Source organism: Benincasa hispida, chromosome 5, assembly GCF_027475165.1.
Source record: "Benincasa hispida cultivar pf3 chromosome 5, pf3_genome.v1.1, whole genome shotgun sequence".
NCBI classification, from domain to species: Eukaryota; Viridiplantae; Streptophyta; class Magnoliopsida; order Cucurbitales; family Cucurbitaceae; genus Benincasa; species Benincasa hispida.
The window spans coordinates 31,065,373-31,088,309 of record NC_143482.1 but is presented as its reverse complement, the minus strand read 5'-3'; the positions used below and the strand labels follow the sequence as shown (position 1 = coordinate 31,088,309).

The 22,937-nt window shown below is 33.1% G+C and overlaps 1 protein-coding gene across 1 annotated transcript; it reads right to left on the bottom strand.

Annotated features, from left to right (window-relative positions):
- Nucleotides 1-7,571: 7,571 nt before the first annotated feature.
- On the bottom strand, nucleotides 7,572-8,638 carry LOC150036033 (thaumatin-like protein 1b). The gene is made up of 2 exons (XM_090314017.1): nucleotides 8,484-8,638; nucleotides 7,572-8,392 (listed from the first exon to the last, which is right to left on the bottom strand). The coding sequence occupies exons 1-2, from the start codon at nucleotides 8,533-8,535 to the stop codon at nucleotides 7,716-7,718; spliced, it is 729 nt and encodes a 242-aa protein (XP_090170143.1). The 5' UTR covers nucleotides 8,536-8,638; the 3' UTR covers nucleotides 7,572-7,715.
- Nucleotides 8,639-22,937: the final 14,299 nt, after the last annotated feature.

Below are 22,937 nucleotides of genomic sequence, written 5' to 3'. Positions count from 1 at the left end.
TTTGAAATAAAAAACCACTTACGAATGCTTGGAAGGCCAATTGTCGTCATTAATGCGAATTCATCACTCAAAAGTCACTTGGGCCTTGAATAATTGGCAGCTCAGACATTGTTTTCCGTTTTAAAGAGAATTAGTTGCAACAAAATTGACTTGCATAAACCTAAGGCAACTCTGAGGAATTCAAACTAGATTGCGTCAAGGGCTTTGGTAAAAACAATTGTAATTTGATCATCAGTGCAAATATCTCCAAAACAATTTACTTGTTCTCAACTAATTATGTAATTAAGTGATGTGGAATATCAATGTGATACATTCTGTCATGTTGAACAAATGTTTTTTCAAGATTCTTATGATACTCAGGTTATCGCAGTACAATGTCACAGCATCATGTGGAATATCATATTCCATTAACATTTACTTCATCCACATTAATTGTGTACAAAACTGCTTCACACCGTAATATAGTCTGCTTCAGCTATAGACAAAGAAACATAGTTATGTTTCTTACTAAACCAAGAGATCATATTATTACCTAGGAAGAAACATCCATTTGAGGTGCTTTTTCTTTCCTCTAAGCTGCCTGCCCAATTTGCATCATAATAACCAATCAGAAAGTTGTTAGTGTCAAAGGAGTATAACAATCCATAATCATAAGTGCAACTGAAGCACTTGATTATCCTTTTGGCACTGAGTAAGAGACTAGACCTGAGAAAAGATTGATATCTAGCACAAACACTTACAACAAATGCTATATCTGGTCTATTAGCAGTGAGATACAATAGGGTTCTAATAATACTGTGATAGAAGTTTTCATCAACCTTAGTACCTTTTGTATCTTTAGAGAGCTGAGCATGAATGGAAGCTGGAGTGTGTTTTATACTAGATTATTCTAAATCAAACTTCTTGGCAATATTCTTTGCATTATTGATTTAGGAAACAAATATGTCGTCAAACAATTGTTTAATTTGAAATCCCAAGAAGTAAGTCAGCTACTGTACCATGCTCATTTCAAACTCATTTTTCACTTGTTGTACAAATAGATCTGTCATCTATTGGTGCCCTCCAAAAACAATACCATCCACATAAATTTAAGTGATTATAAGATTTCCTTAAGATTTTTAAATAACTAAGGTCTTATCAACTCCTCCTCAACAATAATCCTTCTTGGCAAGAAATTCAGTTAGGTGTTCATGGAGCTTGTTTTAGACCATAAAGGGCTTTTTTGAGTCTTTACAGATACTCAAGACAAGAGGATAAACAAACCCTTTTGCATGCTCCACATATATTTCTTCATTCAAGTATCCATTCACAAAGGCAGTTTTGACATCTATTTGATATAATTTAAATTTTAAGAAACAAGAAATTCCCAAAAGGAGGCGAATGACTTCCAGCATTGCCACAAGAGCTATGGTTTCATCGAAATCAACGCCTTCAATTTGACAAGAACCTTGAGCTACAATTTGACTTTCAAAAATAAAAAGTCAACAATTTGACTTCCATTGCATTTTTCACGTGTTAACAAATTGACTTATAATGCAATTTTGACCAAATCCATCTAATTTCAAAATTAATTCTAATAATACTATTTAAAATTAAATTAATATTAAATAATTAATAAACATTTTCACTAATTAATTTAATTTTAAATCCAGCACTTATCCGAATTTATATGATGTCTCATTCATAATCTTGATATTTAAATCTTATTTAAATATCTCTAATTTGCTCTCTCTTTATGTTTAATTCACTATTAAATATTAGGTTAAATATATCATATATATTTAACGCTTTGCTCCAAAAACCAAATTTGAACACTTCAAATTCGTTCGTCACACTATTCTAAAGTTTAGTCCGATATGAGCTAGTAGGGGGACCTCATGGACCTACAGATCATGGGCTCCAACGATCTGCGATTAACCAGCTAAACTCTTTAACCTAATTAACCACCATTCGTTAACTACGATGTCACTCCACTAAAGCCCAGTAATTGCACTCCCCTCATTGTAGATAGATTATGTCCACTCGATATAACCATGATTAGTAAGTTAACCCTTCATAGGTTGTTCGTAATAACAGCTGGGTCAAAAGTTGTTTTACCCCCGAGATTACATCTTGCTCCTTAAGTCCCATTGATCCTCTAATGAACAATTGGTTTGTTATCCAATCATTAAACCGAGTCCTTCTCGAGCCAATGAGAGGGTGGAGCCCCTTGTTCAAGACCTAGAGTCAACACTTAAGGGAATAACCTCTCTACTATCCCTAAAAGCGAGTGGGAGTGAATTCCGTCTTGCACCCTATGTCCCCAGCTATCTACTCGGTCTTACCCCTGAAATGGGATGCTTATTAAGCCGGCGCTGTTGAGCCAACCCTTACCCATGCAAATCTAAGGAGAATCCCGAATAAAGAGAAGTTCATAGTTAACTTAGGATTGAGGTCAAGTTACCTAAGTTATCGCTTTGAAATAGTCGGTCTTAAATAGTAAACAACGTCATAAAGTAAGAGTGACTTAATTCTTGGTCCGATCTTATGCAAACTCATTGTATAAGATGTCCCCACTCCTCATGTCAATACATGAACGAATCCGGATCACTTCGTTTGTAGCACTTTATAATAAATTGTAAGAACTACAGAGTGGGTTGCATTCTCTAGTATTACAAGAATAAGGTACCCAACCTTATTCATATACTATAGACCATTTTGGCTATTTACTGAACTTGATCCACTCAACATAAAGTTAATGTATTCATAGTATAGCAAAGGATCTTTAGTTTATAAAATTTAGACTTTACAAGTGCAATTCATTTATTCAATAACAGTTTTATTTAATAAACGTTAATAACATCTTTATTGATAATATAATACATTTAACATTACAAACTGTGAGGTTTAGGACATACAACCCAACAAACTCCCACTTAGACTAAAGCTCAAGTGGATTTTACATATATATAAGAATATATATATAATGTTGAGTAATGAGAGAAGAGATAGAATAAGCTAGGGCATCAGATACCCAGTACTTCTTCCACTTGCCTTAATTCTATCTATTTCGCAGTTCTAGTCCCACTAGGTGACCCTCGAACACTTTAGCTGAAAGGGCCTTTGTAAATGGATTAGCCAAGTTGTCTTTAGAGGCAATCTGCATGACAATCACATCTCTTCGGTATAAATACTCAGCTTCTGTGGTGAAGTTGACAATAAACTTTGCTTGATACTCCTCAAAACTATAGCTCATCTGTTTAGAGTGAATACTGACCCTGAAGTAGATTTTCCAAAATCTATATCAGTCTCAAAGTCAGAATCAATGTATCCAGTAAGGATCATATCCTTAGCACCATATACAAGCATATAGTACCTCATTCTCCAAAGATACTTGAGGATGTTTTTAACGGTAGTCCTCAAACTATATCAGGATTTGACTGATATCTACTAACAATTCCAATTGCATAGCATATTCTGGGATGAGTACACAATATGGTATACATTAAACTCCCTACTATTGATGTATATGGAATTCATTTCATAGCCTCACCCACTTGAGGTGTGTTAGGACACAGTTCCTTAGCCTCTAAACTTGTAGTGTCACACTTAGGTGGATGTGATACCCCTTTTTTTATGGACTAAACTTAAATTTCTTTAAGTTGCCTATGTACCCTCAAAGAAAGGATCAAATTATGACGTAGTTCAAGTGTTTTTTATTTTTCTTTTACTGGACTGAACTTGAAGTTTCCGTCGAGCTACTTATGTACCCTTTACAATGACAGGGATCAAGTCATAACGTAGTTCAACAAGAGATGTTTTTTGGGCCATTCACCTTTTAAACTCATGTAAGCCAGAAGCACCATGCAGTTTAGACTCTTGTGATTAGAAGCTTCTACATTTAAATTTCAAAAGCTCTAATTTCATCATGGCTTTGATCATCCTCTGCATTTGTAGGCTTTTTTAATATGATGAGTTTTGGTTTCAACATCAAGGAACCTTTTGTATTTATATCAACAGACAACTTCTTCTTCATGCGTGAAATGATACGACTGTGAATCTTTTTGTCATTCTTTTCTTCATGAAATGGTCTTACCTTTAAGGTTTTCATCTTGCTTTTATATTGATCACTTGCCATCTTATGATGATCAAAAGTAGATGTTGAAGGTCGATCTTTCTTTGATGTGAAGATACGTAGCCTTTTAACGCTGAAGTTCTAATATAAGTAGTCATTGGATATTGGTTTACTTCTTTCATCGTGGCCATACTCAATATTTGGAAAACTAAAGATTGAGTAGTTGAAGGCTTGATATGATTAAAGACATAAACTCTTTGCTCCCTTTCTTTTGAGTTGTCAACTTCTTTAGCAGTTATATGACTGTTATCGACTTCTACTATGCCAACAGCATGACACGCAATAACTTGTAATACTTCCTCTGAATGGTTAACGACGAAACCTTTTGGGAGGAATTATGCCAAAGTTACCGATCGACGAAGTCGGGGGAAGTTATTGTCTTCTTTCTGCATGATCTTAGGCTTCCATGCCTTCTTTGTTTTTTGTTCTTTTTAGTCTTGCTTCCTCTTCTGTAATTTTGACGGACACGGTCCCTACTGTAGCGTAGTCGATGTTGAAATGTAGTCGATGTTAGAACACTAATCATAAAATGTAGTTGGTGTTCACACTTGAAGCTACCTCTACTGTAGCGTGATTTGTCTGAGCTACTTCATCCAAATCTAGCTCAATCTTCTTTTCACGAGCCAACTTTAGAATTCACTCCTTCACCACAGAGCACATTTCCACTAGGTGGTTAACGACTTGGTGATACTTACAGTAGTTAGGATCGTCTACTTTTCCTACTTGTTTCTGTCGTTGGCATTCCGGCAATTGAATAAGTTTCTTCTCTAGCAGTTGCTTGAACATGTCTGCCACATCAAAATCATGGAATTGTAAACCTTCTCCAATATTTCTTTGAGAGTTGGACGATGCTTCTGGTCGTCATCATGCTTTCTTTCAAACCTTGTTTCTTTTCCTTTGGAGGAAAATTTTAGCGGGGTCACTAAACGACCATTGATTCTCTTGTGGCACTATTCACAATCATTTCAGTGTCCTTAGCTTCATTCTTGGGTTTTTTCCCTTCAGGGACTAGGAAATCTTTAGTTTCTCTATTGATCTCAGCTCCATATCATGAGCGCGTGTTGCCAACTCCTTAAATGTACGAGGCTTTATCTCTTGCAGAATGTAGAGAAGTTTCCAGTGCATGCCTTGAATGCACATCTCCACTTCAGATAATTCTGTGAGTCTATCTTTGCAATTTAGACTCAGAGCTCTCTACCAGCTGATGTAATCATTGACCGGCTCTCCCTTCCACTATTTTGTATTCGTCAGCTCCATCATGCTAATGGTGCGCTTTATGCTGTAGAATTAGTTGAGGAACTCTCTTTCCAATTGTTTCCTACTGTCAATCGCTTCCGGCTCTAGAGCTGTATACTAATCAAATGCATTTCCTTTCAAGGTAAGGACAAATTTCTTGACTAGCTGGTCACCTTCTGTTCCTGCATTTTTGCAGGTTTCAATGAAGTGAGCAACATGTTGTTTCAGATTGCCCTTTCCATTAAACTGTTGGAAATTTGGAGGTTGATACTCAACTGACATTCTTACGTTGTCGATTCTCTTGGTGTACGACTTGGAATACATATACGAAGATTGTGATGGTCCTCTATACTGAGCTCTAATGGAGTTTGTTATCATATCATGTAGTTGTTGAACTGATAAGATGGCAACAGATGTAAATTGTTGTGATTGGTTTTCCTACAAGACAGTCTTTCCTTTGTCATTGACTTTTGTAGATGGAGATTGACTCGACTCAGTAGTATCTCGAGCCTATATCTAATCTCTTAAAGAAGTGATTTCATGATCTCACTTCTCTATAGCCTTCATTAGGAAATTATCTTCTTTTCCATCTCTACAATGGCTGACTAAGTCGTTATATCAGCCATCATGATAGACACTACGTCAAGGTATGATTCTTCCTTTGATTAGAAAGAAGCAGAGGTATGGTTGTCAAACAAGGGATATTCTCTTATGACGATCTCACCTTTAGAAGATTCCATCATCTGTTCCCAAATTTTCTCCACAAAGATAAAACCTTGTTCTTTCTCCTACATGCTCTACTTTGGGCTCGTTGATCTTCTTGGATGATCGACCTTTAGGCTTGATAATCCTCTTAGACGATCGGCCTTTGGGCTTGTTGATCTTTTTGGATGATCGGCCTTTGGGCTTGATGATCTTCTTGGAGGATTAGTGTTTGCACGAGGCTTCTGGAGAAACTTGTTTCGTGCAGTTGAACTTGAGTTCGTGTTGATATTGATGTTGATTTGAAGGGGTGTGGTTCGATATTTAGTACTTGATCGTCTAATTCTCTCTCGGTTGTATGCGTATGCTTGATGTATAGAAACAAAGCGTGTGGATGTTCTTGGGCTTGGAGTCTTGGAAGAATGCTTGTATCTCTAAAGAACTTCAGTCTTCAAGTGTCGTCAAAATGCTTGTATCTTAAAAGGACTTCAATCTTCAGAATGCTTGTATCTTCAATGGACTTTAGTCTTCAAGCATGGTCAAAATGCTTGTATCTTGAAAGGACTTCAGTCTTCATAACTCTTGTATCTCCAAAGGACATCATTCTTCAAGCGTGGTCAGCTTCAGGAGTCAAGGAGTCTTCTGAATGTAGAGAATTTCCTCTATGTTCTCTAGAGTGTAGAAATTGCTGACCCTTTCAAATGAGAAAAACTCTTCTATTTATAGGGCTCTCTAATGGGCTTCATAGCCTTGGGCCTCGTTAGTCCATTGACTGGGACTTGGTTGATCCATGGGCCTGGCTTTTGGACCCAATTAATTGAACTTAAGTCTCATTTGACATTCGGGTCAAATTCAACCTATTTTTGGACTTAGTTGAATTTTAACCCAAACAATAATATTAAATTGGGTCAAATTAATCTTATCTGATTCAACAGTCACATTTAAACCACTTACGTCATTGGACTTTGTCTTCAACTTCGATTCGAGACATATGTTCACTCCTAATTGGTCCCAAAATTGATGATTTGGATTTGGTTATTAATTTAGTAAATGACATGGCAATTTGTGATTGGTCCAAAATTTCTCCTTCAACAACACTTAAGAAAGATGTAAATCATTGTAAGAAATGGGGAGGAAATAGGCTTTATGTTAAAAAAACAAAAACGAAAAATGAAATGGTTACCAAATGAGAACATAGTTTCTGGTTTTTTATTTTTGAAAATTAAGACTATACACACTACTTCCACTTCAAACTTTCTTGAAATTGCCTTAATTTTTAAAAACAAAAAATAATAAAAAAAAAACAAAATGGTTGCATAACGGGACCTTAAAAATGTAACTTCATTAACCTTAAAGACCAATGGGATTAATATATTTTATTAAGAAAAAGATGATTGTTAGAAACACAGTAGGTTATATTAGTGCATTCATGTTCTGGGTTTGGAAGAAGACGAGAAGTTATGTAAAGAAGCAAGGAGTGAGACGTAGAATGTATAAGAGGAAAAGTATACATAATTAATTTCATGTAACATCATTAATCAGATGCATTTTATTCATTAGCTAGGCTCGAACAATATTCATGAATTCGGTGATTATTTTATCGAAATGATGATAAAATAGATATTAGGAATATATATGGTTGTTGTGGTGTGTGGGTATATGGTCATGGGCAGAAGGTAACATCATAGCTGGTTGTGCTGCTACAAGTGAAAGTGCTATTTTCGTCGTCATAAGCATAACTGTAAGCCTGGGGGCATTCTTCCTCGAAGATCTTAGCAGAGATGCCAGGTTGACATATTTTTGGGTCGTTAAATTCAGCTGTGCAACAATCCTCTGGTCGGTTATATGCGAGACACGAACTCTTACAGCCAATAACCCCATTTTTCCCTTGGACAATCAAATCGGATGGGCACACCATATTAACATCTGAAGAACATTTGGGCGATACACATTGTCCTGTTCCACCATTTGGAGTTATGGAAGCAGGTAAGTTGAAGCCGTCAACGAGGCTGATATCGTAGAAATCTGTGCCTCCATTTTGAGCTAATGTGAATTCAGCTAACGTAGCTGGTGGAATTCCTCCAGTGCCATTGCAAAATACAGAGCCAGTGGCACAATCTCCAGTTTCACAAGAAAACCTCGAAGAGTCATCTATGGTGCAACCTGTTCGAGCCCAAATTCTACCAGTCCATGGTGTAGGTACATTTATAATCTCATTCTCTCCAGAAGCTAATCCAAATCCAGTGGCAGATAATTGGCTTTGTCCGCTACCACTAGTTAATGTTGCGGGCCATATCGTATGTCTACAATTATTTTTAATCACAATTGTAGCGGCATAACCTGTTTAACAAAATTGTCAATTATAAAATACAAGACGTAAAGAGAAAAACATTAAAACACACACAAAAAGGTACTATTATGTAAATCTTACTCGAGGACAATAGCAAAGCAAATGTGAAGAGGGTTGCTTGGATGAGTGCCATTTTTCAAGATGTTTCTTCTATTGCTAATAATCAATATTGTGAGTTTTGAAAATCACATGTGTTGCCTCCCTACTTATACTTGTTGGAAAAATAGGAAAAATTCATGAGTTTGGCTAAGCCAATTTCTATGGGGCTGCCAGTTTAGTTTATTTACAATATAACCCAAATAAATATTTAAAATGCTTAATTTGTCATTTTCTAAGTTGACCATGGAATTTAATTGACATATATATAAACTATAAATTCATAATAGCTGCCCAAGTTGTAATTTAATTTGTATAATATAATACTTAATTTCTTTCTTATCCATATTCATGTCTGCCAAATAATATCACACCTTGACTTCAACAAACGCATCACATTTAAAACTAAGTGAATTCTATTTTTATTTTTTTTATTTTATGAATTAGAATGATTTTAAATTCTAAATATTCTTTCACTAACAATTTTCGTTGTGATGCGGAAAAAAAAAACCTGAAAAAAAGAAAAAGAATCATGTATTGTGTATATAAAAGCTACGCCTGCTCGGAATAACTATAGCTGCCCAAATTGTAATTTAATTTAATTTTTTATTAAAAAACAAAAAAATATATTCATGTCTGCTAAATATTGCAGCCTCCATTTATAGAATTTAAAATTCACACGAAGTGTAAAATGAATTCTATTTCTATTTCATTCCTTTCGATTTCTAAATATTATTTTTTTACTAACAAACCATTTTACTACTACAATTTATTCATTGACACACCTAAAATTTATAAATTTCAATGTTTAGACTAACAATCACTTTTGAAAATAGGAAAGTAATTTAGTGGATAGTCACGAATATTAAGAACAATGTTGTAACACTTTTGCAAAACAATACAGATAAAGATAGAGAGCAAAAATATAGATGTAACTAAAAAATTGGTAACCCAGTTCGGTGAAATACAATGTTATAAAGTAAAACAATATTAGCGTTAAAATACATGTCGTAGTAGTGTGCCCATAAAATATAAATTCATTAATGTAAAGTAAAAAAATTACAATGTTATATTTTTTACCCAAATATTAACACCTAAGGCTATCAGCAGATAACAATGATAGACTTTTTTAAGTAGTTATCAACTTTTGAAAGGAAGTTATCATCTTTTAAAAATTAACATTTCAAGCTGTAAGTGATAGATGTCTATTAACACCTAAGAGCTCTATAGTTACAATCTCTGATATTTACCTAAGTCATATCATCAATATCATCAATATCATCATTTTATTGATATATATATTTAAGTCATATCACTAGTATACGATATCATTGATAGCTATGACTATCATTGATAGCTTCAATCACTGGTTATCACCAATAACTTTTAGCAATGGATATCAATGATAGACTTTTGTATCATTGATATCATCGATAAATAGATATTACCTAAGTTTTATCACTGATATCACTGATATCACTAATATCGTAGACATTGGTGATAGCTTCTATCATTGATAATATGTTATTAGAGATAACTTTTGTCATTCCTTTTTACCATCATATAACATGTTATCAATATCACTGATAACATGCTAGTAGTGGTAACTTCTAGACCTTTCACTTAAACTTTAGTTCGAGATTAAACTTTACTAATTAAGTTCACTCATTTAGCTATCAGTGATAGACTTCTATAAATGGATATTAATTGTGAAAAAAAAAACCATCAAAGATTAAGCTATAGATAATAGAAAATATTAGTGGTTATCACTGATAGAGTTTCATTAATGACTATCAATTTTGAAAGATTAATACTCAAAATTATCAGTGGTTATTATTGAGAAACATTTATCATGATTATCAATAATAAACTTTTATCACTAATAGACTTCTACCACTAATATCTACCTAGATTCTATATCACTAATACATTAATATGATTGATATCTTTCTATGTTCTATCACTAATGTTAATAATAATTGTTACTATCAATACACAAATATTACGGTACAAAAATACACAAATATTTCAATATGTTCCATCTATACCACTTTTTCAAGTTTATTTTTGATAGACATCATACTCTTAAAGTCCTATAAAGAAAAAAAAAAAAAATATTGGCCTATTTAATATCGTTCATATTTCTCAATTTTTGAGAAATAAACATGTTTAATAACTATTCTCGTTTCTTATTTGAAATTTTTAAGAAGTATTTCTAGTGCAAATTGTGGACTAGAAAAAGTAGTTTCTTTCAAATCTATTTTGATTTGTTATTTATATTTAATATTTCGTTATAATAAGCAAATTTGATGATTCACTTGCTGGTGTTATATCACTTATGAATTGGATACTTTCAAGTCTTGTGTACGAAACTCAGCCTCATAATTCATATGAAAAAGGGACAAAGAAAAAATCAGATAAAGGAATAAAAATTAAAAAAAAAAAAAGAAAGAAGGAAAGAAAGAAAGAGAAGAAGCAAAAATTGGAGAAAAAAAAGAAAATTAGAAGAAGCATAAACGATAGAAAGAAAATGAAATAAAAAAATAAAAAATAAAAGAAAGAAGCATAAAGTGGAGAAATGAAAGAAAATAAAAAAATGAAAGAAACCCAAACCGAAGAAAAGAAAGAAAATAAGAAAAAAAGGAAGAAGAAAGTGTACAGCAAGATAAGGGAGGGTGAAATTGGAAATTAGAAAAAATTCAAATATTAACTAATCAACACTTCTATATTTTTAAATATTTTAAAGAGTGAATATATTTTTAGATTTTTTCTCTTATTTTACTATCCATTACAAATATTCATATTATCATTCGGGGAACTTTAAAACTCATTTGACATTGGTTTTTAAATATCTTGCTAAACTGCGAGATTTTTATCCTTGGGAGATGACCAGTAAAAATATAGCTTATTTAGTTCATAAATTAATTCAAATACTCATTATTATAAATTTTAATTAACTATTAAATATAAATATATTAATTAGACTTAATTAATTTCAACAAATATCTTTACTATTAATATTTTATGCTATCTAAACTATTTAGTATAAAATATTATTATGATGATTATTAATATTCTAATTATTTTATAATTATTTGATTATTTATATTAATTAATTTAAATTAATTAAATATGTTTAATTTAAAAGTATTCATCTATTTTTATCTTTATTGATTAATTATACTAAATTTATTCTATGTCTACAATAATTGGTCTTTTGTATTTAATTTAGTAATTATTTAATTTTGGTTTCTACGTAGAACATTGATAAATTGAACATGCATACTTAACTTCCAGACATTAACTGAACATCATATCAAAATATAAACATTAATTATCCAAAACTTATAAAACCCAAACATTAAAATCCTAGATATTTAATTGTTATATCCATGAAACAATGTTTATGATCCAAACGGTACCTTATAGCATTTTTCATAATAAAAAAAATGCTATGAAAGACTTTCTACAGCATTTTTAGGAATGTTGTTCTAGCTGATGTTATTAAAAGTCTCTTATATTTTATAGCGTTTTTTCAAACACTATAAGAGAAGCTACGAAAGTTCACTTTCGATTGCATAATTTTAGTTTTATTAAAAAAATTTATAACATTAGAAAAATTCTATGATTTTCTTTCCCTAACAATTTTGATCGACTTTTAATAACATTTTTTATTGCTATAAACATTGCTATAAAATTTATCTCTTTAACCTCGTATGATTACCAGTTTTGACAGAATATATATATATATAGTAACAAAGTATTAAAAATGTAATTGTAAACAACTTCATCTATAAAAACTTATGTATCACGACCCATATATTTTTGAGTGGGGTTGTCATGTCTTCAAGTTACATAATAATAATAATAATAATAATAATAATAATAATAATAATAATAATAATAAAAAAGTAAATTTGGATTTCTAGTTTTCTTTAAGATATGTATTCGATCACCCTTTTGATGTGATGCATCATTTCGCATTTTGTCTTCACATTTCAACTATTTGACCGATCCGTTGCTCTTCAGTTTTGCAAAAGAAACATATATTTAATTACCATGAAATTCTCCTCAAACTCATTCACCAAATGTGTTAGATTTTTTTAAATAATAGTGAACTCACAAATGACTGCCATATAGCAATCACAAATACATACACAATAATGTAAACTTGAAATAACACACAATACTAAACCTATTTTTATAGCATATCGGGATGGGGACAAATCAGTCATAACTTGTTCGACCTAGTAAAATCAAAACCGACGCCAATAGAGAAACTTGATTTATACATTGAAAAAAAAGTATGTAAACACCACAAATATCTTTTCCTTACATAAAATGAGTACAATAGAAGGCAACTCAGATGAACTTAATTGTAACAGTATCAGACACAATAGAAGTAGTAGCAACAATTTATAGGATATCTTCAAACCCGTCGCTTTTTTTCCTTTTTCTTATCTTAACCCATAAACATAATTTTCATTGGTAAATTTAAAGGTGGTTTAATAATGGAGGATGAAGTTAGAAAATATAGTGTTTTTTCAAACTATTGACAAAAATGGGATATATGGGAAAGTATTTTTAAAAATAGGCGGGAGTGGAAAGTATTGAAAAAAGTAAGGTAGTGAAATCGTGTACGGGGTACACGATTACAATTTGGCAAAATCGTGTATGGGGTACATGATTTAACTTCTAATCCAGTCAGCACCACGTCGGCTAACTTAGTTGAACGGTCGCATGGAGACTCGTAGACCGAGTCCACGATTTTTTTCTTTTTTCTTTTTCTTTTGTCAAATTAGATCGACTAATTATTATTGTTTAATTGGAGATGTACAACAATATTAAGACTTTAGAACCGGGTCAACAAATTCCTTCGTTATTAAACTTAATTATATATTTAATCTACAATAAAAACATAATTGTTCTACACTCATACTAAAAAAAAATATGTCATGATATTAAAGAAGATTTACAATTAGTTCTTTAATGTGAAATTAGAAGTTTACGTGAAATTTAAAGACGAAACCCTTGGCCCTTACCCCTCATGGGGGTTGTCTTCGTATCCCTCTAAATTAGGTTCACCCTACTGTTGTTGTCATCTACGACAAATACGTCTTCGATCTGTGTCAGCAACATTGAGTCGTCTTGTTTGATGAATAATATTTTCTATGTTAATCAATGTTTGCTGACACATTAAACCCAACTCTGGTAAGTTGTGTTGCACTGAATATTGTAGTACATCTCCGATAAAATTCTACTGTACAATGAAAAAAATAAATATTAAACAATATTCATATCCTATATGTGGAAAATGTCTAATTTTCAATCTCTTCCCATGCAGTAATAGTAAGCGCCGTCAGATGTGAGAAATCGCCTCATGATTGAATCGTACCAGGAAAAGTAGTCATCTGATACAACTGACCCATTTGTTATTTCTCCTTGTGCACAACGATCATGACGTCCATGCTAGTAGAATATATATTCCTCGTGGATTCGACGCCATTCTTGGTCGTGCTTAGCTCTCAAATCAATCTTGTGTAGTGCTGGGAGTGTATAGGACAACGATGGTATCGTTTGTCTCAAACTGAACTGTCTCGACACACGATCTTGATGATGCCACTCTACTATATGAAAGTATATAAGAGGGCTAACGGTCAACCAAATGTCTTCACCATCACGACAGTAATCAGGTAGTGATGACTAAATCTTTTGTGTGTATAGCGTTCAATTAATCTAACAAAAAAAAAAAAAAAAATAAGGTAAGTTTACATCCAAAATGTTATAAATATTCTTTTATATATACATTTGTTACCTGATTCTTCATCGGTCTGTCAAATATTTTTCAGTACATGAGCAACATATATGCTGATTGTTTAGAAGCAGCTAATACACCACTCCATCTAAAATTATAAAAAATACATTTAATTTATATTCTTACATAAAATGATAACGAAAGAAATATATAACTGAAATAATACCTGATACTAAGTGGACGATGATCTACGGCCTGTAACTGGACTTGTGGTGCTATAATTGGAAATCTATCATAAGCCCATACCTGTAGTAGTATCAGTGGCCCTACTATTTCCAACGCTTGTGCATTGGTAGTTCGACAAAGTTCTCTACACAGCCATGCAAGACATGCACCACTCCACGAGTACGTACCAGCATGCTCGAAATCAGATAGTAGCAAGAGGAACATGAGATGCACTAGAGTATTTGACTTTTCAGCAAACAAAAATACTCCAATAAGCTGAATAATGTACGCTCGTGCATACCTACGTACGCTGATGTTGTCGGCATTGGGAGGTAATTCTGGAAACTGGGACGCCAACCAGGGGATACTCAATCTTCAGCCTTTCAGATCATCTAGTAGAACGCCTAATAGCTCTTCACAAACATTCTTCCAATGTGTAGGTTTTCAGATCATCTTGTACATTCCCCACAAGGCAGGTGAAATGTGTAGGTTTTTGGTCTCCAACGCTCAACTAAAGAAGTAATGAGGTGCCAATCAAGCTTGATAAATTCGATTTGTGCAACCCCAAGAAAACCTGCCTGTTCAACATCTGGAATAATGCAGTGATCAAATGGGATAGTATGTTGTGAAGATGCCTCCCTTCTCCGACAACTTAAAACTACTGATATATTCGATTTGCCCGTCCACTCGTAACCCAAACTGTATGGCAACATTGTGTAGTGGGATTGTACATTCCCCACAAGGCAGGTGAAATGTGTGAGTTTCTGTTCTCCAACGCTCAATTAGAGAAGTAATGAGGTGCCATTGATAAAACTGATTTGTGCAACCCCAAGAAAACCTTCTTGTTCAACGTAGAGAATAATGCACTAATCAAATGGGATAGTATGTTGTGCAGATGTCTCCCTTCTCCGACAAGTCAAGACTACTGTAGAAGAACTATCTCATACCGATTGTGAATTATGCGTATTTTGTCAATATAGTTGTAAGGATTAGAAGGACCAGGTTCCACTATCTAAGAAGTTCAAATTATACATAATAAAATAAATCACATAAAAGATACATAAAAAGTACATAAAAAGATACAATTGCATGAAATATAAATTCATTACATAAAAAGTACAATTACATAAAATTAAACTATTACATTAAAAATATAAGTACATAAAAGATACAATTACAAGAAAAATACAATTACATAAAATATAAAATTACATAAAAAATATAAGTACATAAAAGATACAATTACATGAAAAATACAAGTACATAAAATATACAATTACATAAAAAATATAAGTATATAAAAGATACACCTAATGACCTGAAGACGAAGCACCTAATGTACGTTGTGGACAAGTACATCTGTTATGTTCTTCTCTCTTGCAAATTGTACATTGAACTGTTTGGTTTGACTCTCTCCAATCCATTTCATTATGAATGTACGTACTTTTTGGCCGACCCTGTTCTCTTAGTAAGTCCGCATTCGGACAAACTTCTGTAAATGATAATTCGGGCCAATAATCTGGGTGTTCTATTTGATGGAAGCGACCTTCATAACATTGCTTGAAATTGGACAATTTGTAGCATTCACCAATAACTGGTATGTATGTCAAATGCATGTAATTACAAACTGCAATTACATGAGAGCATGGAATATTGAATGACTGCCACTTATTACAAGAACATGTTCCTTCTTTCAAGCCCAAAACTTGTGTTTGTTGTCCTTTATAGGGAGAAATCATACTTATGTTAGTTTGTACTTTAAAATTTTGACTTTCCCTGTCAATAGATGTCATCTATGAGCAAATGCTCGTTTTTCCCACCTCTTAAGTTTTCTCAGGGCATATTCTATATACATGTCCCCACGATCGAATGCTTCACTGATTTCTTGTCTTCGATGTTCAAAATACAGATCGTGCGATAAAATATTAACCTAACTAAAGAAGTAATTGATAACATTGTAGCACCTTTGAAAACACCATTCATACATTCAACTGCATTGCTTGTCATCCACCCATAGCAGTACTCACCATCATGTGATTGGGTCCATTTTTCCAAGTCAATATTTGAAAAATATTCAAGGCATTCAAGGTTCAATTGTTTCAATTCTTTCATGCACCGAATGAATTTGCCTTTAGTGTTGATTTCCTGCCTTAAACACCAAATCTTTTAGTTGCTTTGATTTATATTTCGTATTGAAATTACTGCCAACATGGTGAAGATAATATCGATAGTACGCTCTAGGTTCACTCCAACAAATTTTCTCATTATTAATTGCAGCAAGAATGCCCTTATGTCTATCAGAAATCAAGCAAATACCATCTCTTTGGGTAACATATTCACGCAATGCCGACAAAAACCATGACCAACTAGACAAATTTTTACCTTTAACAATAGCAAAAGCAAGGGAAAATATATGCCCGTTTGCATCAATAGATAAGGCGGTCAATAATTTCCCCTTATACTTTCCGTAGAGATGAGTTCCATCGATCTGGAATAATGACCTACAATGTTTGAACCCTTCTCTTGGAGGACCGAAGGACCAAACAACTCGACCAAAAATAGTCGTATCTGGCACATCAAATAAAATAAAATACCAATTTGTTCGTGTTCCTTGATTGTATGTAATGAACAAGAGCACTCAACCAACAAGGAAGCTCTAAATATGATTTCTCCCAATCACTAAACACAGCAATCAACGCTTTTCTCTTGGCTTGCCACACCCGTCTATAATTAACATTATAGCTATATTGTTTTTTAATTGCTTCTTGGAGTAAGGCCACAGGTATCCCAAGATCAGCTTTAACCAAATTTTGGATTTCGATACTCATAAAATTTGAATCAAGTTGTGAATGATCCTGTATGTTAATATGTCAAAAAAAATATGTTAATATGTCAACCCATCAAAATCCAATTTCTAAATTCAACATATAAGATCTAAATATTATACATTTAAATCAACCCAAATCTAAGATCTATAAACTATATATTTAAATCATCCCAAATAAAAACAAAATAATATATCCATGAATCATACATTTAATTCAGCCTAAATACAAACAATATAATATATATATGAAGCAATATTCAATTTTATAAACATAAACATATATTTCTAAGTTCAACCCAACAAATACATAATCATCCAACAAATTAATCATGAAAAAAAATAGCCAACAAATAGGCCAACATAATCATCCAGAAAAATAGCCCAACAATCAATAATTGAAGAACAAATTGGTTGTGGGTACATGATTACCTCAATCAACGCCATGACTGCCACATTGGCAGTCTGCACGTGCCAGATCAACAGATACTTGTATATCGGGTACATGATTTAGAGCAATCGTGTACAAGGTACACGATTAAAAAATCTATTTTTGTCCATCTTTTCAACCCCATCCTATTTTTGTTAATATATATCAAAATAACATTATTTAAAAAAAAACAATAATTGAAGAACAAGTTGGTCGTGGGTTATCAATAAAGGATAGTTGAGGCGGTGGAATTCATTAATATCATAGTCTGATTTGTTTCTTCAATGTTATTGGGCTTGACACATGAGTCAACAGCAACACACCTATATAAATATATGTTTACATTTCAAGAATGAAAAAAGAAAGTGCCAAGAGCAAGAGCTATTTTATTCTTCAGCATTTTAGAGTAATAGTAAGAAAAATACATCGTGTATTTTTCTTCTTTGGATGGGGTTTCTCATATTATCTATTCCAAGTTATTGAATTGCGATACTATATTCAAATAATTATTGTTAGGCTATTTGAGGAGTGATTTGTAAACGTGAGTTTGGTTGTCTTTGTAATCTCCATCATAGTAGATCCTACAGTTGTAGAAGATTGGACGTAGTCTCGAGTTCGAGACAAACCAGTACATTTTTCGATGTTGTTCTCTTTTTTCCTTATCTCTTTATTTACAATTTTATGATTGATTACTTATTTGGCTCTTACCTGAAGTGAGAACAATAAACTTGACATAACACCAATGTCAAGTGTATTATCTTTCTTGACACGAAAATTATATCAAAAAATATTTTTCTTGACGTTTTTTCAAAGTCAAGTTATCGCATTATACTTAATAGTAGAATACTCGACGCTTTTATAAGCATCAGGTATGTCCTTCATTTGACATTGGAAAAGCATCACGTAATCTAATTTCTGTAGTAGTGTATAGTTTTATTTATTTTGTATTTATTTATATCTCACATAAATTTCCAACAACTATAAACATCAGGGGGCACGATGTCACTTGAAAACCTATCACATTGCAACGACCATATAACGTGATTTAATTTAAAATTTGAAATAAAAAACCACTTACGAATGCTTGGAAGGCCAATTGCCGTCATTACTGCGAATTCATCACTCAAAAATCACTTGGGCCTTGAATAAATGGCAACTCAAACATTGTTTTCCGTCTTAAAGAGAATTACTCCGAGGGCTTCAAACTAGATTGCGTCAAATATCTCCAAAACAATTTACTTGTTCTCAACTAATTCTGTAATTAACTGATGTCAAATATCAATGTGATTTATTCGGACATGTTGAACAATTTTTCAACATGGCCGAATAAATCAAGATTCTTATGATACTCAGGTTATCGCAGTACAATGTCACAGCATCATGTGGAATATCATATTCCCTTAACATTTACTTCATCCACATTAATTGTGTACAAAACTGCTTCACACCGTAATATAGTCTGCTTCAACTATAGACAAAGAAATTTCTTTCTAAACCAAGAGAACATATTATGCCTTCAATTTGTTATGTTTCTTACTAAACAAGAGCTAAGGTTTCATTGAAATCAATGCCTTCAATTTGTGGATAAGCTTGAGCTACAATTTGACTTTCAAAAATCAAAAGTCAACAATTTGACTTCCATTGCATTTTTTACGTAGTAACAAGTTGATTTATAATACAATTTTGACCAAATTCATTTAATTTCAAAATCAATTCTAATAATGACATTTTTAAAAGTAAATTAATATTAAATAATTAATTAAACAATTTCACTAATTAATTTAATATTAAATCTAACACTTATCCTAATTTATATGAATTCCTGTTCATAATCTTCACATTTAAATCTTTTTTAAATATATCTTATTTTCACTCTCTTTATGTTTAATTCACAATTAAATATTAGGTTAAATATATCGTATATATTAACGCTTTGTTGCAAATACCAAATTTGAACACTTCAAATTTGTTAGTCATACTATTCTAAAGTTTAGTCCGATATGAGCTAGTAGGATGACTTCACGGACCTACAGATCATGGGCTCAGACGATCTGCGACTAACCAGCTAGACTCTTTAACCTAATTAACCACCATTCATTAACTATGGTGTCACTCCACTAAAACCCAATAGTTGCACTCCCTTCACTGTAGATATATTATGTCCACTTTATATAACCATGATTAGTAAGTTAACCATTCATAGGTTGTTTGTAATAACGACTGGGTTAAAAGCTGTTTTATTCCCGAGATTACATCTTGCTTCTTAAGTCCCACTGATCCTCTAATGAACAATTGGTTTGTGATCCAATCACTAAACCGAGTCCCTCTCAAGCCAATGAGAGGGTGAGGCCCCTTGTTCAAGACCCAAAGTCAGAACTTAATGGAACAACCTCTCTACTATCCCTAAAAGCAAGTGGGAGTCAATTCCATCTTGTACCCTATGTCCCCAGCTATCTACCTGGTCTTACCCCTAAAATTGGAGGCTTATTGAGCCAGTACTGTTGAGCGAACCCTCACCCATGTAAATCTAAGGATAATCCCGAATAAACAAGAGTTCATAGTTAGCTTAGGATTAAGGTCATGTTATCTAAGTTATCGTATTGAAATAATCAGTCTTAAATAGTAAACATCATCATAAAGTAAGAATGATTTAATTCTTGGTCCGATCTTATGCAAACTCATTGTATATAACGTCTCCACTCCTCGTGTCAATACATGAACGAATCAGGATCACTTCGTTTGTAGCATTTTACAAAAAATTGTAAGAACTACAGAGTGGGTCGCATCCTCTAGTGTTACCAGAATAAGGTATCCACCCTTATTCATATACTATAGACCATTTTGGCTATTTACTAAACTTGATCCACTCTTATGTCTCCACATAAAGTTCATGTATTCATATAATAACTATGGATCTTTAGTTTATTGGATTTAGACTTTACAAGTGAAATTCATATATTCAATAACAGTTTGATTGAATAAACAGTAATAACATCTTTATTGATAATAAAAGACATTTAACATTACAAACTATGAGATTTAAGACATACAACCCAACAAACTCCCACTTAGACTAAAACTCCAGTGGATTTTACACATATATATATATGTAATATTGAGTAATGAGAGAATAAATACAATAAGCTAGGGCATCAGATACTCAATACTTCTCCCATTTGCCTTAGTTCTATTTATTTCGCACTCTAGTCCCACTAGGTGACCTTCGAACACTTTAACTGAAAGGGCCTTTGTAAATGGATTAGCCAAGTTGTCTTCAAAGGTAATCTACATGACAATCACGTCTCTTTAGTGTAAATACTCAGCTTATATGGTGAAGTGAGCAATACAACTGTGCGTGATTCCTCCAAACTATAGCTCCTCCTTTCAAAGTTAATACTAACCCTGAAGTAGATTTTCTAAAATCCATATCAGTCTGAAAGTCAGAATTAGTGTATTCAGTAAGGATCAGATCCGTATCATCATACATGAGCATATAGTCCTTCGTTCACCAAAGATACTTAGGATGTTTTTAATGGCAGTCCTCAAACTATATCAAGATTTGACTGATATCTGCTGACAATTTCAATTGCATAGCATATGCTGGGATAAGTATACAACATGGTATACATTAAACTCCCTACTACTGATGCATATGGAATTCATTTCATAACCTTACCCTCTTGAGGTATCCTAGGACACAATTCCTTAGCCTCTAAACTTGAAGATGGAGAAGCATCGATGAAACCTTCGCACTTGAGCTCGACAAAGTTTGGGCGATTCTTCCGCATTTTAGTTTCAGGAAGCATCGATGAATATTCTGCGTTTGAGCTTGATGAAGCATCAATGAATCCTCTACACATGAGTTTGACTAAGCATCGGCGAATCCTCTACATTTGCGTTTGATGAAGCATTAACGAATACTCTACATTTGAGTTTGATGGACCATCGATGAATCTTCTTCATTAAGCTTGACTTTGTGACTTTGAGCATGAAGATGGCATTGTGAAGCCTCTAAAATTGAGCATGAAGAGTGAACATCAATGAAACCTCTTAACTTGAAGATGGAGGACCATCGATGAAGCCTCTGAACTTGAAGATTGAGAAGCACTAACGAAGCATATGAACTTGAAGAAATGGGAAGTGAAACGCCATCCCAAGTGTGTGTTTTTAATCTATTTTATTTCCTCCTCACATGGCATGAATGTCTTTAATTTGTTGTGTTACCCCCAGTATGGATGTACATCTTCAATTTGGAGTATCATTCTACAATGGAAATGAACAACATCAATCTTGTAGTGTCACACTTAGGTGGATTTGGTACCTCTTTTTTTATGGACTAAACTTAAATTTCTTTAAGTTGCCTACGTAACCTCAAAGAAAAGATCAAATCATGACGTAGTTCAAGTGTTGTTTTCTTTTTTTTTATTTGACTGAACTTAAAGTTTCCTTCGAGCTACCTATGTACCGTTTACAATGACAGGGATCAAGTCATAACATAGTTCAAAAAGAGATTTTTTTTAGGCATTCACCTTTTAAACTCATGCAGGCCAAGAGCACCATGTAGTTTAGGCTCTTGTGATTAGGAGCTTCTACATTTAAATTTCATAAGCTCTAATTTCATTATGGCTTTGATCATCCTTTGCATTTGTAGGATTCGTCGATATGATGAGTTTTCGCTTCACCATTAAGGAACCTTCTGTATTTATATCAACAAACAACTTCCTTTTCATACATGAAATGATATGACTGTGAATCTTTTTGTCATTTTTTTCTACATGAAATGGTCTTACCTTCGAGGTTATCATCTTGCTTTTATGTTGATCACTTGTCATCTTAAGATGGTACAAAGCATATGTTGAAGGTCGATCAGAGCTTGGAACATAGAGGATAAATCATCTGTATTTGTTATAGGGACACCCTTCCCTTCTTTGGAGTTTTCTTTCGTCTTTAACTCCCTCTGTTTTCATTCCATCGAGCCATGGCACATATAGAGAACGGTACAATTCCTGTTAGTTCCATACCTCGAAAAAAAATGAGTGGTACTGATAATAGGAGAGGTTCTGAGTTCCCAACCATCATATCTGGCCGGTAGTCAATCCCTAGAGCGAGAAGCAGATTGTACAACTTCCACATTCAAGCAAAAGGAATGAGATTAACATCCTACTTCTTTGGTTCCAAGTCTCACCTCGAAAAGTCAGGCGAAGG

What these genes read in the sequence shown, in the direction of transcription:
- LOC150036033 (XM_090314017.1), bottom strand. Translation starts at nt 8,535, where the DNA reads ATGGCACTCATCCAAGCAACCCTCTTCACATTTGCTTTGCTATTGTCC. An exon ending in TGCTTTGCTATTGTCCTCGA is followed by an intron (nt 8,393 to 8,483) that starts GTAAGATTTACA and finishes TTTGTTAAACAG; the next exon opens with GTTATGCCGCTACAATTGTG.